This window comes from Solanum tuberosum, unplaced genomic scaffold, assembly GCF_000226075.1.
Source record: "Solanum tuberosum cultivar DM 1-3 516 R44 unplaced genomic scaffold, SolTub_3.0 scf00021, whole genome shotgun sequence".
In the NCBI taxonomy this organism is placed as follows: domain Eukaryota; kingdom Viridiplantae; phylum Streptophyta; class Magnoliopsida; order Solanales; family Solanaceae; genus Solanum; species Solanum tuberosum.
Window position 1 is genome coordinate 2,422,702 of NW_006238947.1, and position 21,233 is coordinate 2,443,934.

Sequence of the window (21,233 nt, forward strand, 5' to 3'; positions counted from 1 at the left end):
AGAAGACCATAAAAAAAGACACTATTGAAAAAACTCGAAAACTCTACAAACATGTCTACTGCACACTAGTATATAAAAAGAAGGCTAGAAAATCACTACGGAAAGATTTGAAGAGAAGGACAAATGTTTGAAATAATATGTTTATCTATCATATATGTATGTATTTGTATATCTGGCGAGTGAGATTGGGGGAGGGAGGAGAGAGAAGCGAGCGAGATTGGGAGAGTGGGAGAGGAGAGTGAGAGACGACAGAGAATGGAGAGATGTGAATTGCATACGTATATCTGTCAGATAATTGTATATATGTAACTGGTATACATATGTATATTTATATATGACGAGCGAGATTGAGAGAGGGAGGAGAGAGGCGAGCGAGATTGAGAGAGGGAGGAGAGAGGCGAGCGAGATTGAGAGAGGGAGGAGAGAGGCGAGCGAGATTGAGAGAGGGAGGAGAGAGGCGAGCGAGATTGAGAGAGGGAGGAGAGAGGCGAGCGAGATTGAGAGAGGGAGGAGAGAGGCGAGCGAGATTGAGAGAGGGAGGAGAGAGGCGAGCGAGATTGAGAGAGGGAGGAGAGAGGCGAGCGAGATTGAGAGAGGGAGGAGAGAGGCGAGCGAGATTGAGAGAGGGAGGAGAGAGGCGAGCGAGATTGAGAGAGGGAGGAGAGAGGCGAGCGAGATTGAGAGAGGGAGGAGAGAGGCGAGCGAGATTGAGAGAGGGAGGAGAGAGGCGAGCGAGATTGAGAGAGGGAGGAGAGAGGCGAGCGAGATTGAGAGAGGGAGGAGAGAGGCGAGCGAGATTGAGAGAGGGAGGAGAGAGGCGAGCGAGATTGAGAGAGGGAGGAGAGAGGCGAGCGAGATTGAGAGAGGGAGGAGAGAGGCGAGCGAGATTGAGAGAGGGAGGAGAGAGGCGAGCGAGATTGAGAGAGGGAGGAGAGAGGCGAGCGAGACTGGGAGAGGTAGGAGAGAGGCTAATTGTATTTGTTTATTTGTCATATAATTGTATATGTATATGTATAATTTGTATTTGTATATGTATAAAAAGGAGAGAGACGAGAGAGACAACATAATTATAGCTAAAATTAAGCTGTGAGTGGTAATAAATGGAAACTAAAGCTATGTTAGCTAATTAACTAGTATATGTTTACTTATTCGCATAATTTCCCCTAAAAAGAAATAAGAGACTTTTGCCCGATGACATGGCATATCTCAAAAGCCATTTTTTTTTTATATTTATCTCTTCTTCTTTTTTGTTTCAAATTATGGGAATCAAATCTTCATCAACAATGTAAGAGTCCAGGTAGTCAATCAACTAAGTTACTAAGATTTTCCTATGAGTATGCACTTAATATGCGTTATTGCAAGAATAAAAAAATAAATATATAATTGATTATTGAAGACAAAAGTTTTCAAATCAAACACTTTGAGATACACCAAAATGTAATTTCCAGATTTATGCATCACGATTTGGGTCTCCACCATTTGGGCGGTAAATAGCTCATATATGTTCCACTCTCTGAATAATAACAAAGGAAGCATCTATTCACATCCATTTGGGCTGTGAATAGCCCATACATTACTTCTTTTTTTTGGCTAGTTTCAAATATTAATGGGGCACTTCTAAAAAATAGCTAGGACTTGGAATATAATTAGACAAAAATAATTATAGTTTGTTAATTGCGATTTGTAGCTATATGTTAGAGGGAGGAGAGAAGGCAGAGCGTGGAGAGAGACGAATTGTATTTATATAGCTCGTAGATAATTGTATATATGTAACTAGTATATATGTGTGTAATTAGTATTCAATGTATCAATGAATTCAATAATATTGACGAATACAATTTATCAAGGAATACATGTTGTTTCAAGTTCAACATTTGTATTTGTATAATTGATTGTTATCAATTGTATTAACAAATACAATTTGTATCTGAATACAATTATATCGAGTTTAACATTTGTATTTGTATAATTGATTGTTATCAATTGTATTAACAAATACAATTTGTATCTGAATACAATTATATCGAGTTTAACATTTGTATTTGTACATGTATAATTGATTGTCATTATTTCTATCAACGCATACATGTGTATTTGCATTTGTATCACTAAAGAGATCTCTATAGTTGACATTTATAATTTGTATTTGTGTACTTGATCGTTATCATTTATGTTTGTATAAACGATTGTTAACATTTGTATTTGTATTTGTATAAGTGATTGTTATGATTCGTATTTGTGTTGAGAGAGAGGAGGTAGAAAGAAGCGAGAGAGAGACTGGGCAAGGAGAGGAGAGATGCGAGGGAGAAATGACTGACAAAAAGGAGAGAGGCGAGCGAGATTCTAGAGAGAGGGAACAGAGGAAGAGAGGAGAGAGAAAATAGCAATAAAATTCAAACTATAACTACAAATTGTAATTATTTCAAACTATAGTGGTGTATTGTAAATGCATATTACATGTTTGTCTAATTACGTAATTTTCTCAATATTAATTAATTTACAATAGATATAGTTATGTTTTATTTACATAAAAAATAGTTTTAAAAATTTATAGGAAGTATGCCATGGCTATAAACTATAGCTTGCCAAAAGTCATAGAAAGTATACATTGATAATGCAATATAGCCTACATATACATGTGTTATACATTGTGATATACTCAGAAAGCCTAATATAGCTTAACTATATGTGATGTATACATTAACTCTACATAAAGTGTACATTGACTATCCAGTCTCGATCAACTCAAAATAACCTCTAAACATTAGTTGATAAGTAAAAAAAAGTTGGTTTGCACTTTTCCGATTTTTGACGATAGTCTATTTGTATTAGGGAAAAGGGTCAAATATGCCCCTAAACTATTCGAAAAGGTCTAGATATACCCCCCGTTTAAAGTTTGGTTCACTCGTGCCCTTGCCGTCCAACTTTTCGTCTAGATATGCCCTTATGGGTGTTAAATGCCAAATGAAATTGCCACGTCATTTTTACATTACCACGTGGCATTTATATTAAAGGGAAAAGGGTCAAATATACCCCTAAACTATTCGAAAAGGTCTAGTTATACCCCCTTTTATATAAACTACCCGACCCGTTTTCAACAATTATTTTCGGTAAATCCCGAAAATGAGTAATTGACTAATGAAAAATAGGAAAAATATGAAAATAAAATAAAAAATTAACGCCAAAAAATTCACAAATAAATATAGTAACCTTAAATTCAACAATTTCAACAAATTTTTTAAATTTTTATTTTTTTCGTATAAATCCTGAAAATGAGTAATTGATTATAAAAAATATGAAAATGACTTTATGCTGAATTTTTAGGTTATATTTTCATATTTTTCCTATTTTTCATTAGTCAATTACTCATTTTTGGGATTTACCGAATTTTTTTTATTGAAAACGGGTCGGGTAGTTTATTTAAAAGGGGGGATATCTAGACCTTTTCGAATAGTTTAGGGGCATATTTGACCATAGTTTAGGGGTATATTTGATCCTTTTCGAATAGTTTAGGGGTATATTTGATCCTTTTTCCTTTAATATAAATGTCACGTGGTAATGTAAAAATGACATGACAATTCCATTTGGCATTTAACGCCCATAAGGGCATATTTAGACGAAAAGTTGGACGGTGAGGGCACGAGTGAGCCAAACTTTAAACGGAGGGTATATATAGACCTTTTCGAATAGTTTAGGGGCATATTTGACCCTTTTCCTTTTATATTATATAAATAGATTAATTGGTCAAGTATGATGAAAGGAAAATTGGTAATTGATAAAATGTTAGACTAAATTTTTTTGTCCTTTACTAAAAGGTTTGGCTTTAGATAAAATCATTTTCCTTCCATTATATTATTTTTCTCAAATATTATAAATTATCTTTATAGTAAAAAAGTAATAATTTCCAAATCTAAAATAAATTATAGTTTATCTTCTTCCTTTTTAATATGAAATTTGCTAATTTAGCTTTAAGAATGGTTTTCATTAATCAGATGATTAATATTATTTACGTTTGTAAATATCTATTTAGGTTAATTAGAAAAACACATTTATAAAAGCATTTAATTTTATTAATAGATAAAATTGTCATTTACTATTATTCTTAAATTATTTGAATTTTATTTATGTGTATATATATATGGGTGCAGATGGCAAAACGAAGTTAGTTAACAAGCTTGGTCTTCTTTCCCTTTCCCTTTCCTTGGTCAAATAAGTAAAGAAAAGAGTAAATGAATGAGTTATAAGCTTTAAAACATTTTGAAACCATTTCAGTTTTTTAACTTTATTACCTTGTAGGTTTTGTGTTTATTTCTATGCGCAATATAATCAGTATCTTTTGTGAATTTCAGGTTACACTTCTTGCATAACCATGATATTAAGACTTGGAATAATGTCGTATATGAATATATGCAGGGACTTAGAAAATATGTGAACTTAGATTATTTGAATTAGCTTATCAAATGTGTTTATTTGATTTATTTAAGGTGGTGCTGGTAGATCCATAGAGTGAATTTTTATCCATATCAAAGTAGAATAAAAATGGAATGAATGAAACTCATTATCTGAGTTATTCATTCAAATAATTCAAAAATGAGGCCGCTATACAGCCCAAACTGACTACTGTTTTTCTTTATTGTAGTGGCATATAATCAATAAATGATTCAAATTTGACATTGGATACTGCAAAGTTGAAATTTAAATAAACAATTTCTAACTTAGTATAATTTAAATACAGAAAAAACAATTTATTCAAGTAAATGATTACAATTCTAAATAAAATAAATGTTTCTGGAAGAATCCAAAAGAGGATGTAACAAAAAAAGGGAAAATAAACATGAACGTCAAAAATAAACTCTAATAGATGCAAATGTGAACTTACTAAAGAAGGAGATTCAATCAATAAATGATTTAAATTTGAGGTCCGTATAGCGGTTCAAACTGACTACTTTTTTTTATCTCTTATGTGTGGAAAAGTAAGATGAGTAATCTCAGTGAGTGCCTCGATGCTTGTAATTCTTCGATTCTATGTTTATATTTGAATATTTACTTTTAAGCTACAAATTGTGATCTCAGTAACATCGATACTTGTAATTATTCGACTCTAGCTTTCACTTTTTTTAATTCAATGCTTTTGTAATCTCAGTGACTTGAATGCTTGTAACTCATTGATTCTATAGTGGTATCAGATCAATTGCTTTTAAGCAATCTCAATGAGTGCCTCAATGCTTGTAATTCTTCGATTCTATGTTTATATTTGAATAATTACTTTTAAGCTACAAATTGTGATCTCAGTAACATTGATGCTTGTAATTATTTGATTGTAGCTTTCAATTTTTTTGAATTTGATGTTTTTGTAATCTCAGTGACTTAAATGCTTGTAACTTATCGATTCTATAGTAGTATCAGAACAATTGCTTTTAAGCAATCTCAATGAGTGCATCAATGCTTGTAATTCTTCGATTCTATGTTTATATTTGAATAATTACTTTTAAGCTACAAATTGTGATGGCAGTAACATCGATGCTTGTAATTATTCGATTCTAACTTTTAATTTTTTTGAATTCGATGCTTTTGCAATCTCAGTGACTTAAATGTTTGTAACTCATTGATTCTATAGTGGTATCAGAATAATTGCTTTTAAGCAATCTCAATGAGTACCTCGATGCTTGTAATTCTTCGATTCTATGTTTATATTTGAATATTTGCTTTTAAGCTTCAAAACTTGTGATCTCAATATGAGCTAGATGTAGGTGTATGTGTAACAACTCTAGTAAAATACATAAGCTTGTATCTACTTCCATTTACACTGAATGAAGATATTTTGATTCGTTTTAATTATTTGATTCTATTTAGATAGTTATAGGCTGATAAAGTTAGATAGAAATAATCATGTTCTGTTACGATGAGCTGGATGTAGGTGCATGTATAACAACTCTAGTAAAAGCACAGAATCTTGTATCTACTTTCATTTCAACACTAAATGAAGATATTTTGATTCTCTTCTTCTTATCCCTGAATTAGAGAAACATATATGACATTAATATAACTTAAATCACAACTCAGTGGCTCCAATGCTTCGAATTATTCAATTCTAATTAGCTAGTTATAGTTGGCTGATAAAGATAGATAGAAATAATCAGATTCTGTAATGATGAGCTGGATGTAGGAGCATGTGTAGAAACTCTAGTAAAAATACAGAAGCTTGTATCTACTTCCATTTCCACACTAAATGAAGATATTTTGATTCATTTTAATTATTCGATTCTATTTAGCTAGTTATAGGCTGATAAAGTTAGATAGAAATAATCATGTTCTGTTATGATGAGTTGGACGTAGGTGCATGTGTAGCAACTCTAGTAAAAATACAGAAGCTTGTATCTACTTCCATTTCCACACTAAATGAAGATATTTTGATTCATTTTAATTATTCGATTCTATTTAGCTAGTTATAGGCTGATAAAGTTAGATAGAAATAATCATGTTCTGTTATGATGAGTTGGACGTAGGTGCATGTGTAGCAACTCTAGTAAAAATACAGAATCTTGTATCTACTTTCATTTCAACACTGAATAAAGATATTTTGATTCTCTTATACTTATCCCTGAATAAGAGAAACTGATATGCCATTAGTATAGCTCAAATCACAAAAACAACACGGTCTTTTAAGCTTAACAAATACTTTTAAGCTTTCAATTTTTTTCAATTCTATGGTGGTATCTTGAAAAACAATGCTTGTAATATTAATGACTACAATGAAGAAGTTGATTGCAATATCATTTTTACATCAGCACATCACCGTTTTACCTATTGATACTTAAAAGATACAAAAGAACTAAAGCCATGAGAGTCTTGTGATTTTTGTTTTATGCTTTAGATGACGCAACCTAAGAACAACAAAAGAAATGTACCTGCTAGAACCAGCTCCAGCTCCAGCTCCACCAGCTCCAAACCGATACCATGGAGATGCAATATCTGCAAAGAGTTGTTCTATACAAATGATGTTCTATAGAAAACTGAAGTGTTTTTTTTTCCACCAATTTTTAAATGATTGACTTAAATAAAGTTGACTTTAATATTTAATTTTTTGAAAAGAAAAATATTATTATAAATAGTGTATGTTTATGGGCCATATTGTAAATAACATATGTTTGTGGCCCACTTTACTGTAGGACGCCAACTACTCCAAGTAATTTTTTCCCTATAAAAAGGGAAGTTACACACATGGCAAAAATGTACATTGAAAAGGAAAATTACTACTTCTTTCTACTACTGCTTCTCTGCTTCTGTCTCCGTTTTTCTTCTTTTTATTTTATTATTTTATTGCATAACACGTTATCAGCACGAGACTCTTATTTTCTCCGAATAAGTTTCCATCTTAGGTATAAGACATATGCCTTATATATCTTTAGTTACATGTTAGTGCTTATTTATCTATTTAATTTTTAGTTAATTAGTTTGATAATCTTTATTTGATATATTTTACTCTATTGTTATTTACGGGTTATATTAACTCCAGTATGTATACAATTTCTTTTAGTCATTCTTATATTAAAGTGCCATCATAATTCTCGTTTGAATTTTGAGTATATATTACAATAACAATACACCAAGAAATCAAGAAACTAAACGTTGAACATATTTCTCTTTCTTGTTTATCGTTTGTTAAAAAGGGGAAATCATAGACAAAGCAGAGAGGTGCAACTATACTTGAAAAAATAGCGGTCAATATGGGCTGGCCCACCCCATCCAGGCTAACTCATACAGACTTTGAAATTTGACGGGTCAGGTCGGGCTAGCCCATATTGGACGTTTGACCATGAAAATAATAATTAAAAAAATCATTTTATTTGAAATTAAAAATTAGCGTTAAATCATATAAATTTTTTTGTAATGAATAATTCAAATAAGATTATTGATTGTCTTGTTAGGTTCTAGTTGTATTGTTTACTATTGTTTCAATAATATATTTTATTATTGATTGTATTTCGATTATATATCACATGACTATTTGTTGTTGTTTTTGCTCTCTTTTGGTAAGACTACCTGTTACCCGCTATAGTACTTTCTTCATTGTCTCCTACTTCTTTATATATGAATTTATTGCATTTGAGCCAAGGGTTTTCGAAAGCAACTTCTCTATTTCCACGAAGTAATGATAAACTCCACTACTTTCTACCTTCCCAAGCTCCACTCGTCGAATTTCACTAGGATTTTTTTTGTTTTTTTGGAACTTTTGGACCATTCTCTTAAGATTTTTTTTTTTTTGCAAATAGAAAATATTTATCCCTTTGTCTCATTTTATGTGACATCTTTTCCTTTTTAGTCTGTCCCAAAAAAATATCACCTTACTATAATTAGAAACATTTTAACTTTAAATTCTTCTTTTACCTTTGATGAAATGAATTGGTTGTTTTAAACCATAAGTTTCAAAAATCTTCCTTTTTTTACTTAAATACAGTGTCAAGTCAAACAGTGTCACATAAAATGAGACGAAGGGAGTTTAATAAAATGTTAAGCAACATATGAATTTTATAAGTTATTATAGATATTAGACCATAATTTAATAATTTATTTATAAGATTGAATTATATATTAGCAAATATAAGAAATCGAGTCTAATATTATTCACAAAAAGTAACTAATCAAAAGTTATATGTATTCACATTATTCTTTATTTGAAAAAGGGCCTGATATACTCCTCAACTTTGTCATTTGGAGCTGATATGCCCCTCGTTATGAAAGTGGCTCATATATACCCTTATCGTTATACAAACGGCTCACATAAATCCCTACCATTACAAAATGAGCTCACATATACCCTTCACGGAAGTGAAAAAGTTAGTTTTAAATTTATATTTTTGACTTTTAATTTTCTTAAAAATAATTTAGGGGTATATATGATTCTTCTAGCAAAGTTTAAGGTATATTTTAATCTTTTACATACATAAATTATTTTTTGACTTCTTTTATTATAATTATTTGAGTTTCTTATTCTTGTTTTATTTTTTTCTTTCATTCCTTAGTGTAAAAGAAAAAAATTTAAAACTATTTTTTGTGGCTATATTATAATTTAAAACTATTTTTTTTTTGTCTATATTGTAAATTTAATTTTTTGTATTTGAAGAAAAAAAATTTGGTCATCTATAATAAGTTTTACAAGAATATTAGTGAAACATAAATAAATTTGACCATCAAAATAATAAATCTAAATTAGTCATTGAAACAAAAAAAAAGTTAAAAAATATATATATGTTTGAGGAGGATTAAATATACTCATATGGGATAATATTTTTTTTTTTAAAAATAAAACAAATTAACCTGAAATTAATTTTTTTCATTTCCGTTAGAGGAAAAGGGTATATGTGAGTCATTTGTATATAAGTTGGGATATATATGAGTCACTTTCATAACGAGGGGTATATCAGCTCTAAATTACAAAGTTGAGGGGTATATCAGACCATTTTCCCTTCTTTATTTAAAAAGGGTCAAATCATATCCGGATTCGGGTTACCCACGTATTCCGCTCCAAGATCCGACTTGAATTAGCAGAGAACAAAAGCAACTTTTTTTTTTTATTATAAGAATCGAAGTTTCCAGATTCAGACCTCACCGGAGCTTCCTCCGCCTCTGACGCCGTCGTTAAGTTTGATCGGAAGTTAATATTCGACACCGGTAAGTTGCTTTTGTGGTATTTGAACAATTAAAGTGTCCTTTTCCTTTCTAGTGGATTATATTTGGTTAAATTTTTAAGCTTTTAATAAGTTCTTTTGTATTCGATTATCTCACAATGTTTGCTGAATTTGAGAATAGTGTTGTAGGAATTTAGTTTAAATTTTCTGAAATTCGGAAGTAACATTTTATTTGCTGCATTTAAATTATAGTGAAAAAAAGTAAATTGCAATTACTGTCAAGTTGGTGTATAATTTGGTTTATGAGATTTTGGGCGTGATTATGTTATTGTTGCAAGACCGAGAGAAACCCTAAATTGCAATTTTAATGTATAATTTGGTTTATGAGTTTTTGGACATGATTATGTTACTGTTGCTAGACCGAGAAACCCTAATTTTTCTTAAGAGACAAATCATTTATATTGGAGTAAAAAATGCACAAACAATCACGGTTGTAGCCACCGTGAAAAAGGCACAAGCCCTGGTGCGAGGCTTAAAACGTGTTGAGCGACATCAAGGTTCTAAGGCATACTTTTCCTTGCCAATGAACCTCTTATGAAGGGGCGACACTAAGTCACACCCTTGGGTGCAAAACTGTAGTCTCGGTCTTCCGTAGTGCAAGTAAAGAGTAATCCTATATATCATACAAGTTTCTGATGAAACAACAAAACCAAAACCACGGTGCTACATATTTGGTGATCTAAAGAAGAAAACCATTTAAAAGAACTAAATCTAAACGGCATGTATTCTAAATATAGAATAGCTATTCCAAAAGGAAATGCATTGTGAAGCAAAAGTTGAGACAATATATTTATCATCAGTGTCTTTATATTTCATTATTTTGATGTCATATTTGTGCTGCCACAATTGACGTTAAACGTCAACAATTGAGGCAATAGGAACCAGAAATGAGCCTAAATAAATAAATAAGTTAGAGAGGTGGAACAAGATTGGGTAATAAGGGATGGAGACTATTGCAAGTGATGGCTGAGATATGTGAAGAGATTGGGAGATTAGAGATACATGGTCAATTTTGTTTGTAGTTTTTTTTCTTTTTCGTATTTCAGTTTAGTTGTCACTGTCAAGCATTCGGTTTTCTGGTTGGTTTTTAACCAAAGTTTATAAAGAGCTTCTGCTGGGCTCCTTAAGGTTAATCTCTTCTTTTTCAAGATTCTATCAGCCCAACCGAATTCCCTATCCTCACACATCTGACGCCCAAGCTTGGGTGACCAAAGCCTAAAGTAAACTACACTTACTGAGGCCCTTCAGTTTAGTGTTGCTGCTGCGCTGCAGCTGCTCTGATACCAGTTGGGTTGCTAATTTGTTCTACACTCAACTTTGTTAACATGACATGCTAATTTGTGTTAATGGCACTGCTGCTAATATGTGGGAGAGGTAGCGGGCTAGCCTCTTCCTCTCCTTTTTAGTAGTACTATTTAATTATCTCGTAGTTTCTTATACTTCAATGTGTATTACTACATGTTGATGTACTTGTTTTGTATCTTTACAATTTTGCTGTTTTATTTTCTCACGATCATCCTACGTCGGATACTTTTCTTTTGAGCCAAGAGTCTATTGGAAACAACCCCTTTACCCCACAAGTGTAGGGTGCATCCTATCATCCCTGGACCCACAGGGATTAATTGGGTATGTTGTTGTTGGCACTACTGCTAAAATTCTTATTATGACCTATTATCGTGTAATAGTGCCAAGATGTGGAGAAATCCAAAAGATCTTTGTTATATTTTTGTGAAGAATTTTGTTTCATTTTATTCTTTTAATTGGTAAAGTTTTTATTTAATATTGTTATCATATTTGCCTAGGGGATATCATTACAAACAAAACTTATTATCTTTAATCTCCCTTATTGTCATGTTAATTACGAGTACTAATGGCTTGCAGTTCACAGAATTTTTTCTTTGTACTCCCCTGTAGCCTCTTTACTAAGTTGTTAAACGTCTTTGCTCTGTGTATTTGGCAACAAGGGAAAGAAACAAAAGAAAAACTGAAAGAGATATCAGCCAGCATATATTTCTTCTATCATGTCACCTGCAATCATGAGCACTTGTTTCTTCTTTCCCATCGGGAACAAGTTCCCCTTCAGTTGTAATTTTCTTGAATTTGTAACACATAATTCAGCATGATTGGCCCTGAAATTTAAGCATGAAGCACCGAGCATAAAAGCCCGCTCGTGTAATTTTACTAGATTATGTATTGAGTAGTGTTTCATGATCACATAAGAAAATCAGTTTGGCTTTTGTTGGTCAAATGGTGCTTTGGAACCCAATTGTGCTATCATCTTCTATAATTTACCAAAATTATTTGTGGCGTTTCTCTGGATTAAGTCGAAAGTTGAGATAAATTTGTCAGTTATGTTTTACAATTACATGCATTTTCTTCTGTTAAGGTCACTGATAAGTAAGTCTTACATTTATGTGTGTTTGGTGCAGCTAAGGCCATGCCTAAAGTAAAAACAAACCGTGTCAAATATCCAGAGGGATGGGAGTTGATTGAACCTACTCTTAGTGAACTACAAGCAAAAATGAGGGAAGGTATTGTCATAAAAATCTATTTTTGTGTTTGTTGTTTCTATGAAGTCAAAATGATGTCACCTCCTAACGTCAATATGAATTTTATTGTTGTTTGACTGCTGGTGCAGCTGAAAATGATCCTCATGATGGCAAAAGAAAATGTGAAGCTTTGTGGCCTATTTTCAAAATTGCTCATCAGAAGAGCCGGTATATTTTTGATCTCTTTCACAGGAGGAAAGAGATCTCCAAGGAATTATATGAGTTTTGCATGGATCAAGGATATGCTGATCGAAATTTGATTGCGAAATGGAAAAAGGTATGTTCATCCTCTCTGCTTCAGTTTTGTGTTACCTTTTACTTTTTTTTAGTGCACTGGCATGAACATATGTCAATGTGTATCTCTTCTTTCTGAATGTATTTCCGTTTTGCCTCTTGTTTAGTACATTTCTCCTCTGTGTGTGTGGGGGGGATTCCATAGTTGTGTATACTTTGTCACAATTTTGATGGTTTTGCCTTTGAATTACAGCCTGGTTATGAACGTCTCTGCTGTTTGAGGTGCATGCAACCGCGGGATCACAACTTTCAAACAACCTGTGTCTGCCGAGTTCCACAGCATCTGAGGGAGGAGAAGGTTATAGAATGTGTCCATTGCGGCTGTAAAGGTTGTGCAAGCGGAGATTGACCTGTTCCTTAGAATCAGCAAGTGCATTGTTTTAGATGTTATTGTACTTGTAGTAAACCTCCGTCTATTCAAAGCACCGATCAAACGATGTCTAGCACATCACGGTCTGTAAAATGCTAGAGGCAGTGTTTGATGGGATAACAAATATGATTGCAGTACCTACTGTAAACTGTGTAACCTATTTATCGCATACTACTTAACTTGCGTTAAAATATTTTCCATATGCTTGTTAGCAAGTAAATCATATGCTACGGCCATATCAGGATCCATGTTTAAAAAAGTTATTTGACACTTTCATAGAAGTAATGGGTTTCACTGCTGTTTTTCCTTTTCATTACCATGATTCGCTTTAGTTGAGCCAAGGTTCTTCTTCTCCATGAGGTAGGGGTAAAGTCAACGTACACTGTCATTGTCGAAGAAGTAAATCCATGACTTGCCTAATCACCTGATTCTTGCTCAATAAAGTGTGCTAAAATCAGCACTGGGACATATATATCATAAGAAAACAGGTTCTGTTTTATTTTTACAAATCTGTTACAAGACTGGCTGCACAATTGCCCAAATATTTTACAATTCTAGTGATTCCATGCCCGAAAGTTGATCTGAATTGTGCTTCTATGTATCCGTCTCAACACGTCCTCTTAGACTATAATTGATTGTTTTCTTCTTTGCTGGGAGTAAAAATGCAGAAGAATAGATGTCAATGTCAACATCACGGTTCTAATCTTCTTGAGATTTCGGAAGAACTGCACGTAAATTGTAGAAGCCAATCACAGCTCTCTATTAGCAGGAACAAGCTTCAGTAACTTAGCCAGATCATAGGACTTGAAATCTTTGCCATAACAAAGGCTAATATCAAGGGGTGTCTTACCATCCTGTGAAATGTAAATGTTCAGAAGTTAGGAAATTTTCGTGTGCATACATAATCTTTAAGAAAAAAGAAACATAGGTAGGGTATAAGTTGTGCAAAGAGAAGTCCCCCGCTATGAAAAATCCGCTTTCATCCCACCTAAATAATCAGAAAAATCTTACCTGCAACCCGTGTTTACACCAAATCATACTACTGTACCATGGTTAAGTCATAAACTAAAGTGAAAATGTGTATTAGTAAACTATGGCATACGCATTTTTTTTCCAGTTACGCAAGTTTATAAATGTAGTGCAGAAAGTTAACAATCCTGCTTTAGTTTACAAGAAATTTGGACAGCAAAGGTAAGTCAATTGTTCAGGGGAACTAAAAGCAAATAGGTAAAACCAATGTCTCGATAACAGGAGACCTTAGATGATATATATAGGTGAGGTAAAACCAATGTTTCATGAAGAAGGCACTCTCAGCTATATGCAAAGAGCTGCAGCTATGCTCCAGAAAAACCACAAACATATTTGGCATGGAGACATTTTGCCAGGCCGTTCCAAGCTAATGGTGTCTACGACGATCCTTCTCCCGCGATGAATAAGACTGGTAATCACGATCTTGAGAAGAGTGATGTTTCGGTTTCTCTGAGTGACCTCCGTCTCTTGAATGATGATTCCTTTCCTTGGATTTTTCTCTGTCCCTTTCCCTATCAGATTCCCTTCCCCAATCATGTTCACGAGACTTTAGTCTTTCCTTGTCCCTCTCATCTCTCTCTCCTTGTTCTTTTCTCCACCAGCATATGTTCTATTGTCAGCTCTTCCAGGGTCTTCTTTTGACTCCCCTTTTGAAGACATGCTTTTAGAGTCATCATCGCTCTTCTTTGAGTCCTTTTAACTTATCGAGGGCAGCTTTTGTTACTGCATCTTTAGCAACTTCCATCCAACAAACCTTCCTTAGATACAGGAAGCGATGGCGAGTCCCTTGATCTGTTTGATGTAGCAAAGGAGCCTCCTTCCTTGCACACAGGAATGCATTGTGCCTTTGGAAGGCTGTAAAGATGAGCGAGAACTCTGCAAACTTCATCAATATCAGCCTTGTCTGCATCAAATGCCTTCCACAAGGAGGATTCTCTGGGAGGGGCACTTGAAACCTACGGGCTGCAGCATATACAACTCCACAGGCCACAACCTCGCTCTTGAATCTTACACAGAGTGTTGTCTGAAACTGTCATTTGCAAGATTCCAAGCTTCTTGACTCAATTCTGCAGGTGTTTCAAGAGTTGCAAGGTAGTTTGATATAAATTTATGAGGATGCTCGACATGACAGATGAAACCCATCTCTTTTAAAAGATGCCTCTCTCTTATGATTAGGTCTGCTTACAAATCAATATATTTCTTCGAAGATGTCTCCAGATGTTCTATAGGTAAGTTTTCTCTCCTACATTCCATTCTGTGGAAAACAACAAGCACCTGCCTTGGTTTTCTCGGGCTTCTTCGAGTTTTGATGCAAACCAAACACAACTAGCTGCAACACTATTCACATTAAAACGGGCAAATGATTTCTTGCAGTAAAAGCGATGAAGTAATACTTGACTAGTGGCCATTACAGCTTGAGGTAATCTGAGCAAAATCCCACTTTCTTGGATGAGATCACAACCATAGATTCGAAGTGTTGTTTCAGTAACTTCATCAATTCCATCTTTCCAAGAAGGCGAGTTTATAAGCTGCTCCTCTGCTAGATAGAATGTGTCTATTGCCGTGTAAATCATAGTTGAACTTCAAGAATCTCCCCATAAATGGGGTTCAGTGAAGACATTTGAGAAAAAAGAAGAAGAAGAAATCGTTGTTGAAGCACTTATTTCTTTTTTCGAACTACTTCTCTAGTTCGGTTCGGCCTAATGTAGGTTTCCACTTTCATGTAATTTGTTTTATGGTATATACATATTCACTTTGATTATAGTGGATTATAAATCTTTATAGTTCATCTACCATTTGAGTTGGATTGGCACATCTATTGGTGAAGTCGGGATTTCCACTAAGGAGATTCAAAATATAGTCCATCTACCATTTTCATAGTTCATCCACCATTTTAAGCCTTAAAGATTGCACCACCAATAACTCTAGTCCCGTGCTCAAGTTACAATTATACATAAATTTACCTTATTCTTTCTGTACTTATCTGCTCCATTGACAAGAAGAACTTTTGCTATGTCTCTGTTTCTGCTCTGCATGGCCACGTGCAGTGGCGTCCAACCAACCTGTAAGAAAGAATAACTCGTCGCTAAGCTAACAAGACCACAAAAATGTCAGAAAATGAAATAAAACATCCACTTACATTATCAGCAACATTCACGTCAACCTTGTATTTGATCAACAATTTAACTGTTTGCAAGGCTCCTACTTGAACTGCATAATGTAGGGGGGTGACACCATCCTGTTAACATGATGAAAAAGATCTAAATACGACCCAATGCAATGAAATTTTAAGCAAGTTGTTGATGGAGTTGAAAAGCAAAAACAAGTTGTCTCACCGTATCCCTAACTTGAGGATTTGCACCTTTTCTTAGAAGATGACTGATCACAGCCTCCTTTTTACCAAAAACGGCGTGGTGAAGAGCTGTTTGCCCTTCCTGTCACCAATTAACTTAATAACTACTTCAAACACAACGAACAAACAAGTATTGAACGTTAATCAACACCATCTATATTATGGATATAGTAAATACCTTGTCAACGGCATCAATATCAAGACCCTCCTCTAGAAGTCTATCCATAAATCGTATCTGCCCTGCTAGTGCAAAAGTGTGAAGAGGGTTCCATTTTTCCTGGAGTAGAAGCACGTTCGAGAGTATCAGGACTTGCTCCAGAAACCAGCAAAAGAATATGCAATTCTACTAGCATATCCATAGTTTCTTTTGAATAATGTGGATTTTGGTGTCTAAAGACTGTAGGTAGTATCTAAGACGGTATGAATAGCAAGTCCGTAGCTTGCATACTAGTCTATTTATCAGAGAAGAATGTTAACATGAAAGAAGCAGCTGAATCTCCTTGGAACTTACCGTTGATATCTTATCCAGCTCTAGAGTTTGATTGCGATACAAAATTTCCCTTTCCTCTGGGCTCAAAAGCTGTTCAACCTCTGAAAAACAAAAGAACATGCTAGTTTCAGATATTTGAGATTCGAAAGGTAACAGATAACTGTACGTGAAACAATCGAGATTACTAGAACAGATTCTAGAGATCCAAAAGACACGAGATACTGCATCACAAGGAAAAAAGAAACTAAATCGGGTTTTCAAAAGATAAGTTGAATTGATGCACTAAAGCTCCTGCCAACTGAAGCTTGTTAGAAGAAAAATTGCGGACGAAATTATGCAACACAACTTATTAGCATCATTCACTAGAACCATCCACTCTTCAATTTCTACTCTAGTTTCCCAAACAGAATATCTCTAGGATTCAGTTTCCTCGTTTTGTAATAATAGTATATCTCTGGGCTCAAAAGCTGTTCAAATATTGAAATAAAAACAAAAAGTAGATACTAATACTTTTATCTTTCACTTCCCAGCATAATGAACTTCTTTTGGGGGAGAGTGGGGGCAGCTAATTGAACCTACAGAATCAGAGATGGATTCGGGATTTGAACTTTATGGGTGCGAGATTGGAATTCTAACACAGTTCATCTAATTTACTAGGTTCAAAATTAATCATATGTACTTCTAGTGCATCTTTTAACACATACAATATCTGAATTCTGAATCAAAACTACTGGTATTGGACTAACCCATAACATATACACTACATCCGCCCTGCTTTCCGAACAACTAGAACAGATACTAGAGATTCAAAATATATCAGACACTTTCCTAGAATGACAATCACTAGAGACAGGGGCGGAGCCACGTGGCTACAAGGGGGTCATCCGAACCCCCCTTTGACGGAAGGTTAATATTACTAGATGTTGAATCCTATTGACTTCTTTATATATTGAAATCCTTTGTAAAAATCCCAGCTTCGACACTGACAAGAGGTGTTGGGTACAAAACTAAATCAAGAAAGAAACGACTTATTAACATTATTTGCTCAAACCATCTATTATCCAATCTCTACTATAACCAGCTTCTCAATATATATAAAATCTCTACGATTTAGTTTCCATGTTTTCTAATCTAACGTTTACGTGCACTCTATCCTCCCCATACCCGACTAGTGTAATTACCCTGCTTATGATGTTGTTGTTGAATAAACTACCACTTTTCAAGTTGAAAACAGGAAAAAGGAAGTACCTTTCACAAACTCATCTTCCCTGGTAGACAAACCATTTGTAGAATTGTCCATAGCTTTATTTACTTCATATTCAAAGCTACTCTCAACATCCATATCTTCCTCCTCTTCTTCTTCTTCTTCTTCTTCTTCCATTTCACTCTCCTCTTCTTCCTCACTATCACTACCATCATCAGGATCTTCCCAAAAGGTAGCTTTTCTTAAGTTAACTAAACTATTCCTTCTAGAAATTTCTTGAAAAGAATGAAACCCCATGTTAATTCTTCTTGGAAATCTGAAAGAAACAACATTAGAGCAGCTAAAACTGCAGGTATAAGCCGTTGCTGTAACTGTAGTTGGCCATAGCTGCGTAAATGGAGAAGATGAATTACACTGCAACACCATTATTTTCTCCATTTTCAATCTTTATACTAAACTATAACACCAAATTGAAGATTCCCATTAACCAAGAATGTTGATTGATCAAGAACTTGGATAATTTACTCTCTTTGAGGCATTTCATCGAACATGTAAGAGGCTTCTGAAATGGGCTGTTCAGATAAGATTATGAAGCCCATTATCCATTTGGGCTGTGATAGCCCATGTATACAAAACAATAGAAAGCCCAAAACACTTTTTTTATTTTATTATTCGAATGTACCAACTAGTTTTGAAATCGGATTGATAGCCTCCACTCGTGTTCTAGTTTGTCGGAGAGCTAGATTTGCCTCAATATTTTGTCTCTTTCTTAAGCTCTGATCGAAAATTAATCAATGGGGTCATGTTAGTATGACTAAATAAGCGTTATGAAAGGTCAATTCGTCCCCTTCGAAACCAAAATGTATTTTGATTGGGCTTGTTTAAGAAAAGTCTAGAAATTTTGAATTGTTTGATGATAATTAGATTTTTATGGGGCATTCTATTTGGTCGCCTCCATTTAACTTGTTCGAAGTTTGCTAGTGCTTCAAACACAATTTTTTTGTAACTTCAGTCTCATATGTATGGAGTAATTTAAAACTAAAATACGGTTGAAATGCATATTTTACAATATATATAGGTATATTTTTTTACAATCAATTGAAGTTAAATTAAATTAAAGATAACATAATGAAATTTTTATGTAAACACTTAATATATTTTTCAATTATAAGTTATTAGCTCATATGATAGCAAAATATTATAGTACTTTACGTTAATATATATGATATAAACCTAAATTAAATTAAATTATACTTCTTGATCGTGGATGTATAGTCAAATCACACCCAAGTTAAATTGATCAAATTTACTATCGTATCTCATATCCACACCTAAATTTTATCGAATTTATATAGGTGCGACAAGATTTTTTATATAAGCAACATAACATGAAGATGGAATGGACTTTTTGAGTCATGTATGTTGAGAAAAAATAATTTTGATATCTTGGTAGTTACTCCAATTAGTTCATTATGCTTTGTTAGCATGATTGTTTTTTTCTGTCAGATGCATGCTATAAATATATTGTACACAAAGTCATAATCAAGAATTCTTTTTTATAAATAAATGCTTGAATGCACTTTTTTATTTTTTATTTTGAAAAAAATGTAAGACAAATAGTATTACAAATGGACCAAATTCCTCATACTGATGAATTATTATTATTGAAGGAAAATTCTTTTGAAAGCAAAGTTTTTGCTCCCTTCTTTCTTGATTTGGGGACCATATATTACGCGATTTATAAATTCATCTCATGTCAATATTATAAGAAAATTAAATAAAAGGTAGTAAAAGTTTATTTTTAATATATTTTCTACTCAATGCATCAGATTGAATTAAATTTCAAAATTAAGTGTACCATGTTTATAAACAAGAGTGTTAGGATGGATGCCCAAGCAAAAGTCCTCAAGTTGCATCCTGCTACTTTTAATTACGCCTACGTGAGCTTGTCAAAAAATTATCAGTCCCAAGTCCAAATAAAGAAGGAGAGAGTTATATAGATTAGCTAGGATATATGGGTGAGCTTAGTGAAGTCGTTCCTTCTTTTAACTTTGTCTAAGTGAGCTTATTTAAATGAATATTTTTTTGACGTATTTTCTTGCTCTCACATACTATAAAGAATGTGAGACCACTCACTATGCCACGAAATTTCAGATAGAAAATATTATAAATCGAAATAGAGGAAATAAAACCTTTTTTTGCTTTAACTTTCTCATTCATTTTCCTTCCTTTTTCTTAATTTCCTTCAATTCCAAACAAAGGGTAATGATATTTATATTATATACTTGTTATATATGGTTATAAAAGAGATTTGTGCGTTGTTGTGTTGTATAAAAGAATTTTTTTTTATTTTAACCGATATATAGATATTATATACTTGTTATACATGGTTATACATATAATATTTTACATAAAGGGTGTGTTTGGTATGAAGCCAAAAAAAAAATTATGTCAAGATAATTTATATATTATCTAGTAAAATAATATGAATTTCCCAAGATATAATATTGTATGATATTATATGGAAAAATTCTTTTGGCCAGAATGGTAAAATAACATATTTCACACTATGTTATTTTACCTTTTTGAACATTTTTACCCTTTTAACTTTAATACCTTTTAATTAAAAAAATGATAAAAAGATCCGTTTATTTTCAAATAAAAAAGAGATTATAGACTTTTTAAATTTCTGGTCATTTAGCATTACCCGATATTATATATTGAGAAACATAACGTAATATTTATTTTGGACCGTACATCTTTGAAAATTTCAAATTTTATGCATAACTCGCATTTAGTGAATGCGTTTTATGCTTAGTTAGTGATTTTCGCTGCATTTCCTTGTTTTTCCTCTTAATGGCATTAATTGAATTTACAAAGTAGCCTATATTCTCCATTATTATACAAGAACTTTACTTTATTGCATATATTTCACCACTTTATTAATTTATTTTCACATAAATACACATACATTTAATAACTTTACCATGCCAAATTTAATAACCAATATAGATATAGAGATTGTTTTATATCTTCTTTTTGTTATCATTTTTCTTATAATTTTGCGTCGAATACTTTCTTTTTTGTGTTGAGGGTTCATCGGAAACACTTTCTACCTCAAAAAGGTTGGGACAAGGATGGTATACATTCTACCCTGCTCAAACCATACTTGTGAGATTACAGTTATTAATTGTTGTTATTACTTAGCTTATATGCTTCTTAATATATATATAGTTACAAAGATGGTTTTGTTTC

The 21,233-nt window shown here is 33.1% G+C and overlaps 2 protein-coding genes and 1 pseudogene across 5 annotated transcripts; 1 reads left to right on the forward strand and 2 right to left on the reverse strand.

The window, feature by feature from the left end:
- Positions 1–7,250: 7,250 nt before the first annotated feature.
- Positions 7,251–13,159, forward strand: LOC102588306 (protein BUD31 homolog 2). 4 transcript variants are annotated; one of them, XM_015306018.1, is made up of 5 exons: positions 7,251–7,379; positions 9,598–9,672; positions 12,119–12,220; positions 12,328–12,515; positions 12,726–13,159. In XM_015306018.1, exons 3-5 carry the CDS (start codon positions 12,127–12,129, stop codon positions 12,879–12,881), a joined length of 438 nt encoding a protein of 145 aa, XP_015161504.1. In that variant the 5' UTR covers positions 7,251–7,379; positions 9,598–9,672; positions 12,119–12,126; the 3' UTR covers positions 12,882–13,159. The 4 variants fall into 4 exon arrangements, with proteins under 4 accessions (XP_015161504.1, XP_015161505.1, XP_006341149.1 ...); XM_015306019.1 differs by lacking the exon at positions 9,598–9,672 and having other exon boundaries at positions 12,726–13,095; XM_006341087.2 differs by lacking the exon at positions 7,251–7,379 and having other exon boundaries at positions 9,435–9,672.
- Positions 13,160–13,346: 187 nt separating this feature from the next.
- On the reverse strand, positions 13,347–18,561 carry LOC102588635 (ankyrin repeat domain-containing protein EMB506, chloroplastic). Its single transcript, XM_006341088.2, has 7 exons — positions 18,023–18,561; positions 16,796–16,875; positions 16,463–16,561; positions 16,268–16,366; positions 16,072–16,170; positions 15,896–15,994; positions 13,347–13,756 (listed from the first exon to the last, which is right to left on the reverse strand). Exons 1-7 carry the CDS (start codon positions 18,414–18,416, stop codon positions 13,652–13,654), a joined length of 975 nt encoding a protein of 324 aa, XP_006341150.1. The 5' UTR covers positions 18,417–18,561; the 3' UTR covers positions 13,347–13,651.
- LOC107059478 (cyclin-L1-1-like) lies at positions 13,799–15,889 on the reverse strand (annotated as a pseudogene).
- Positions 18,562–21,233: the final 2,672 nt, after the last annotated feature.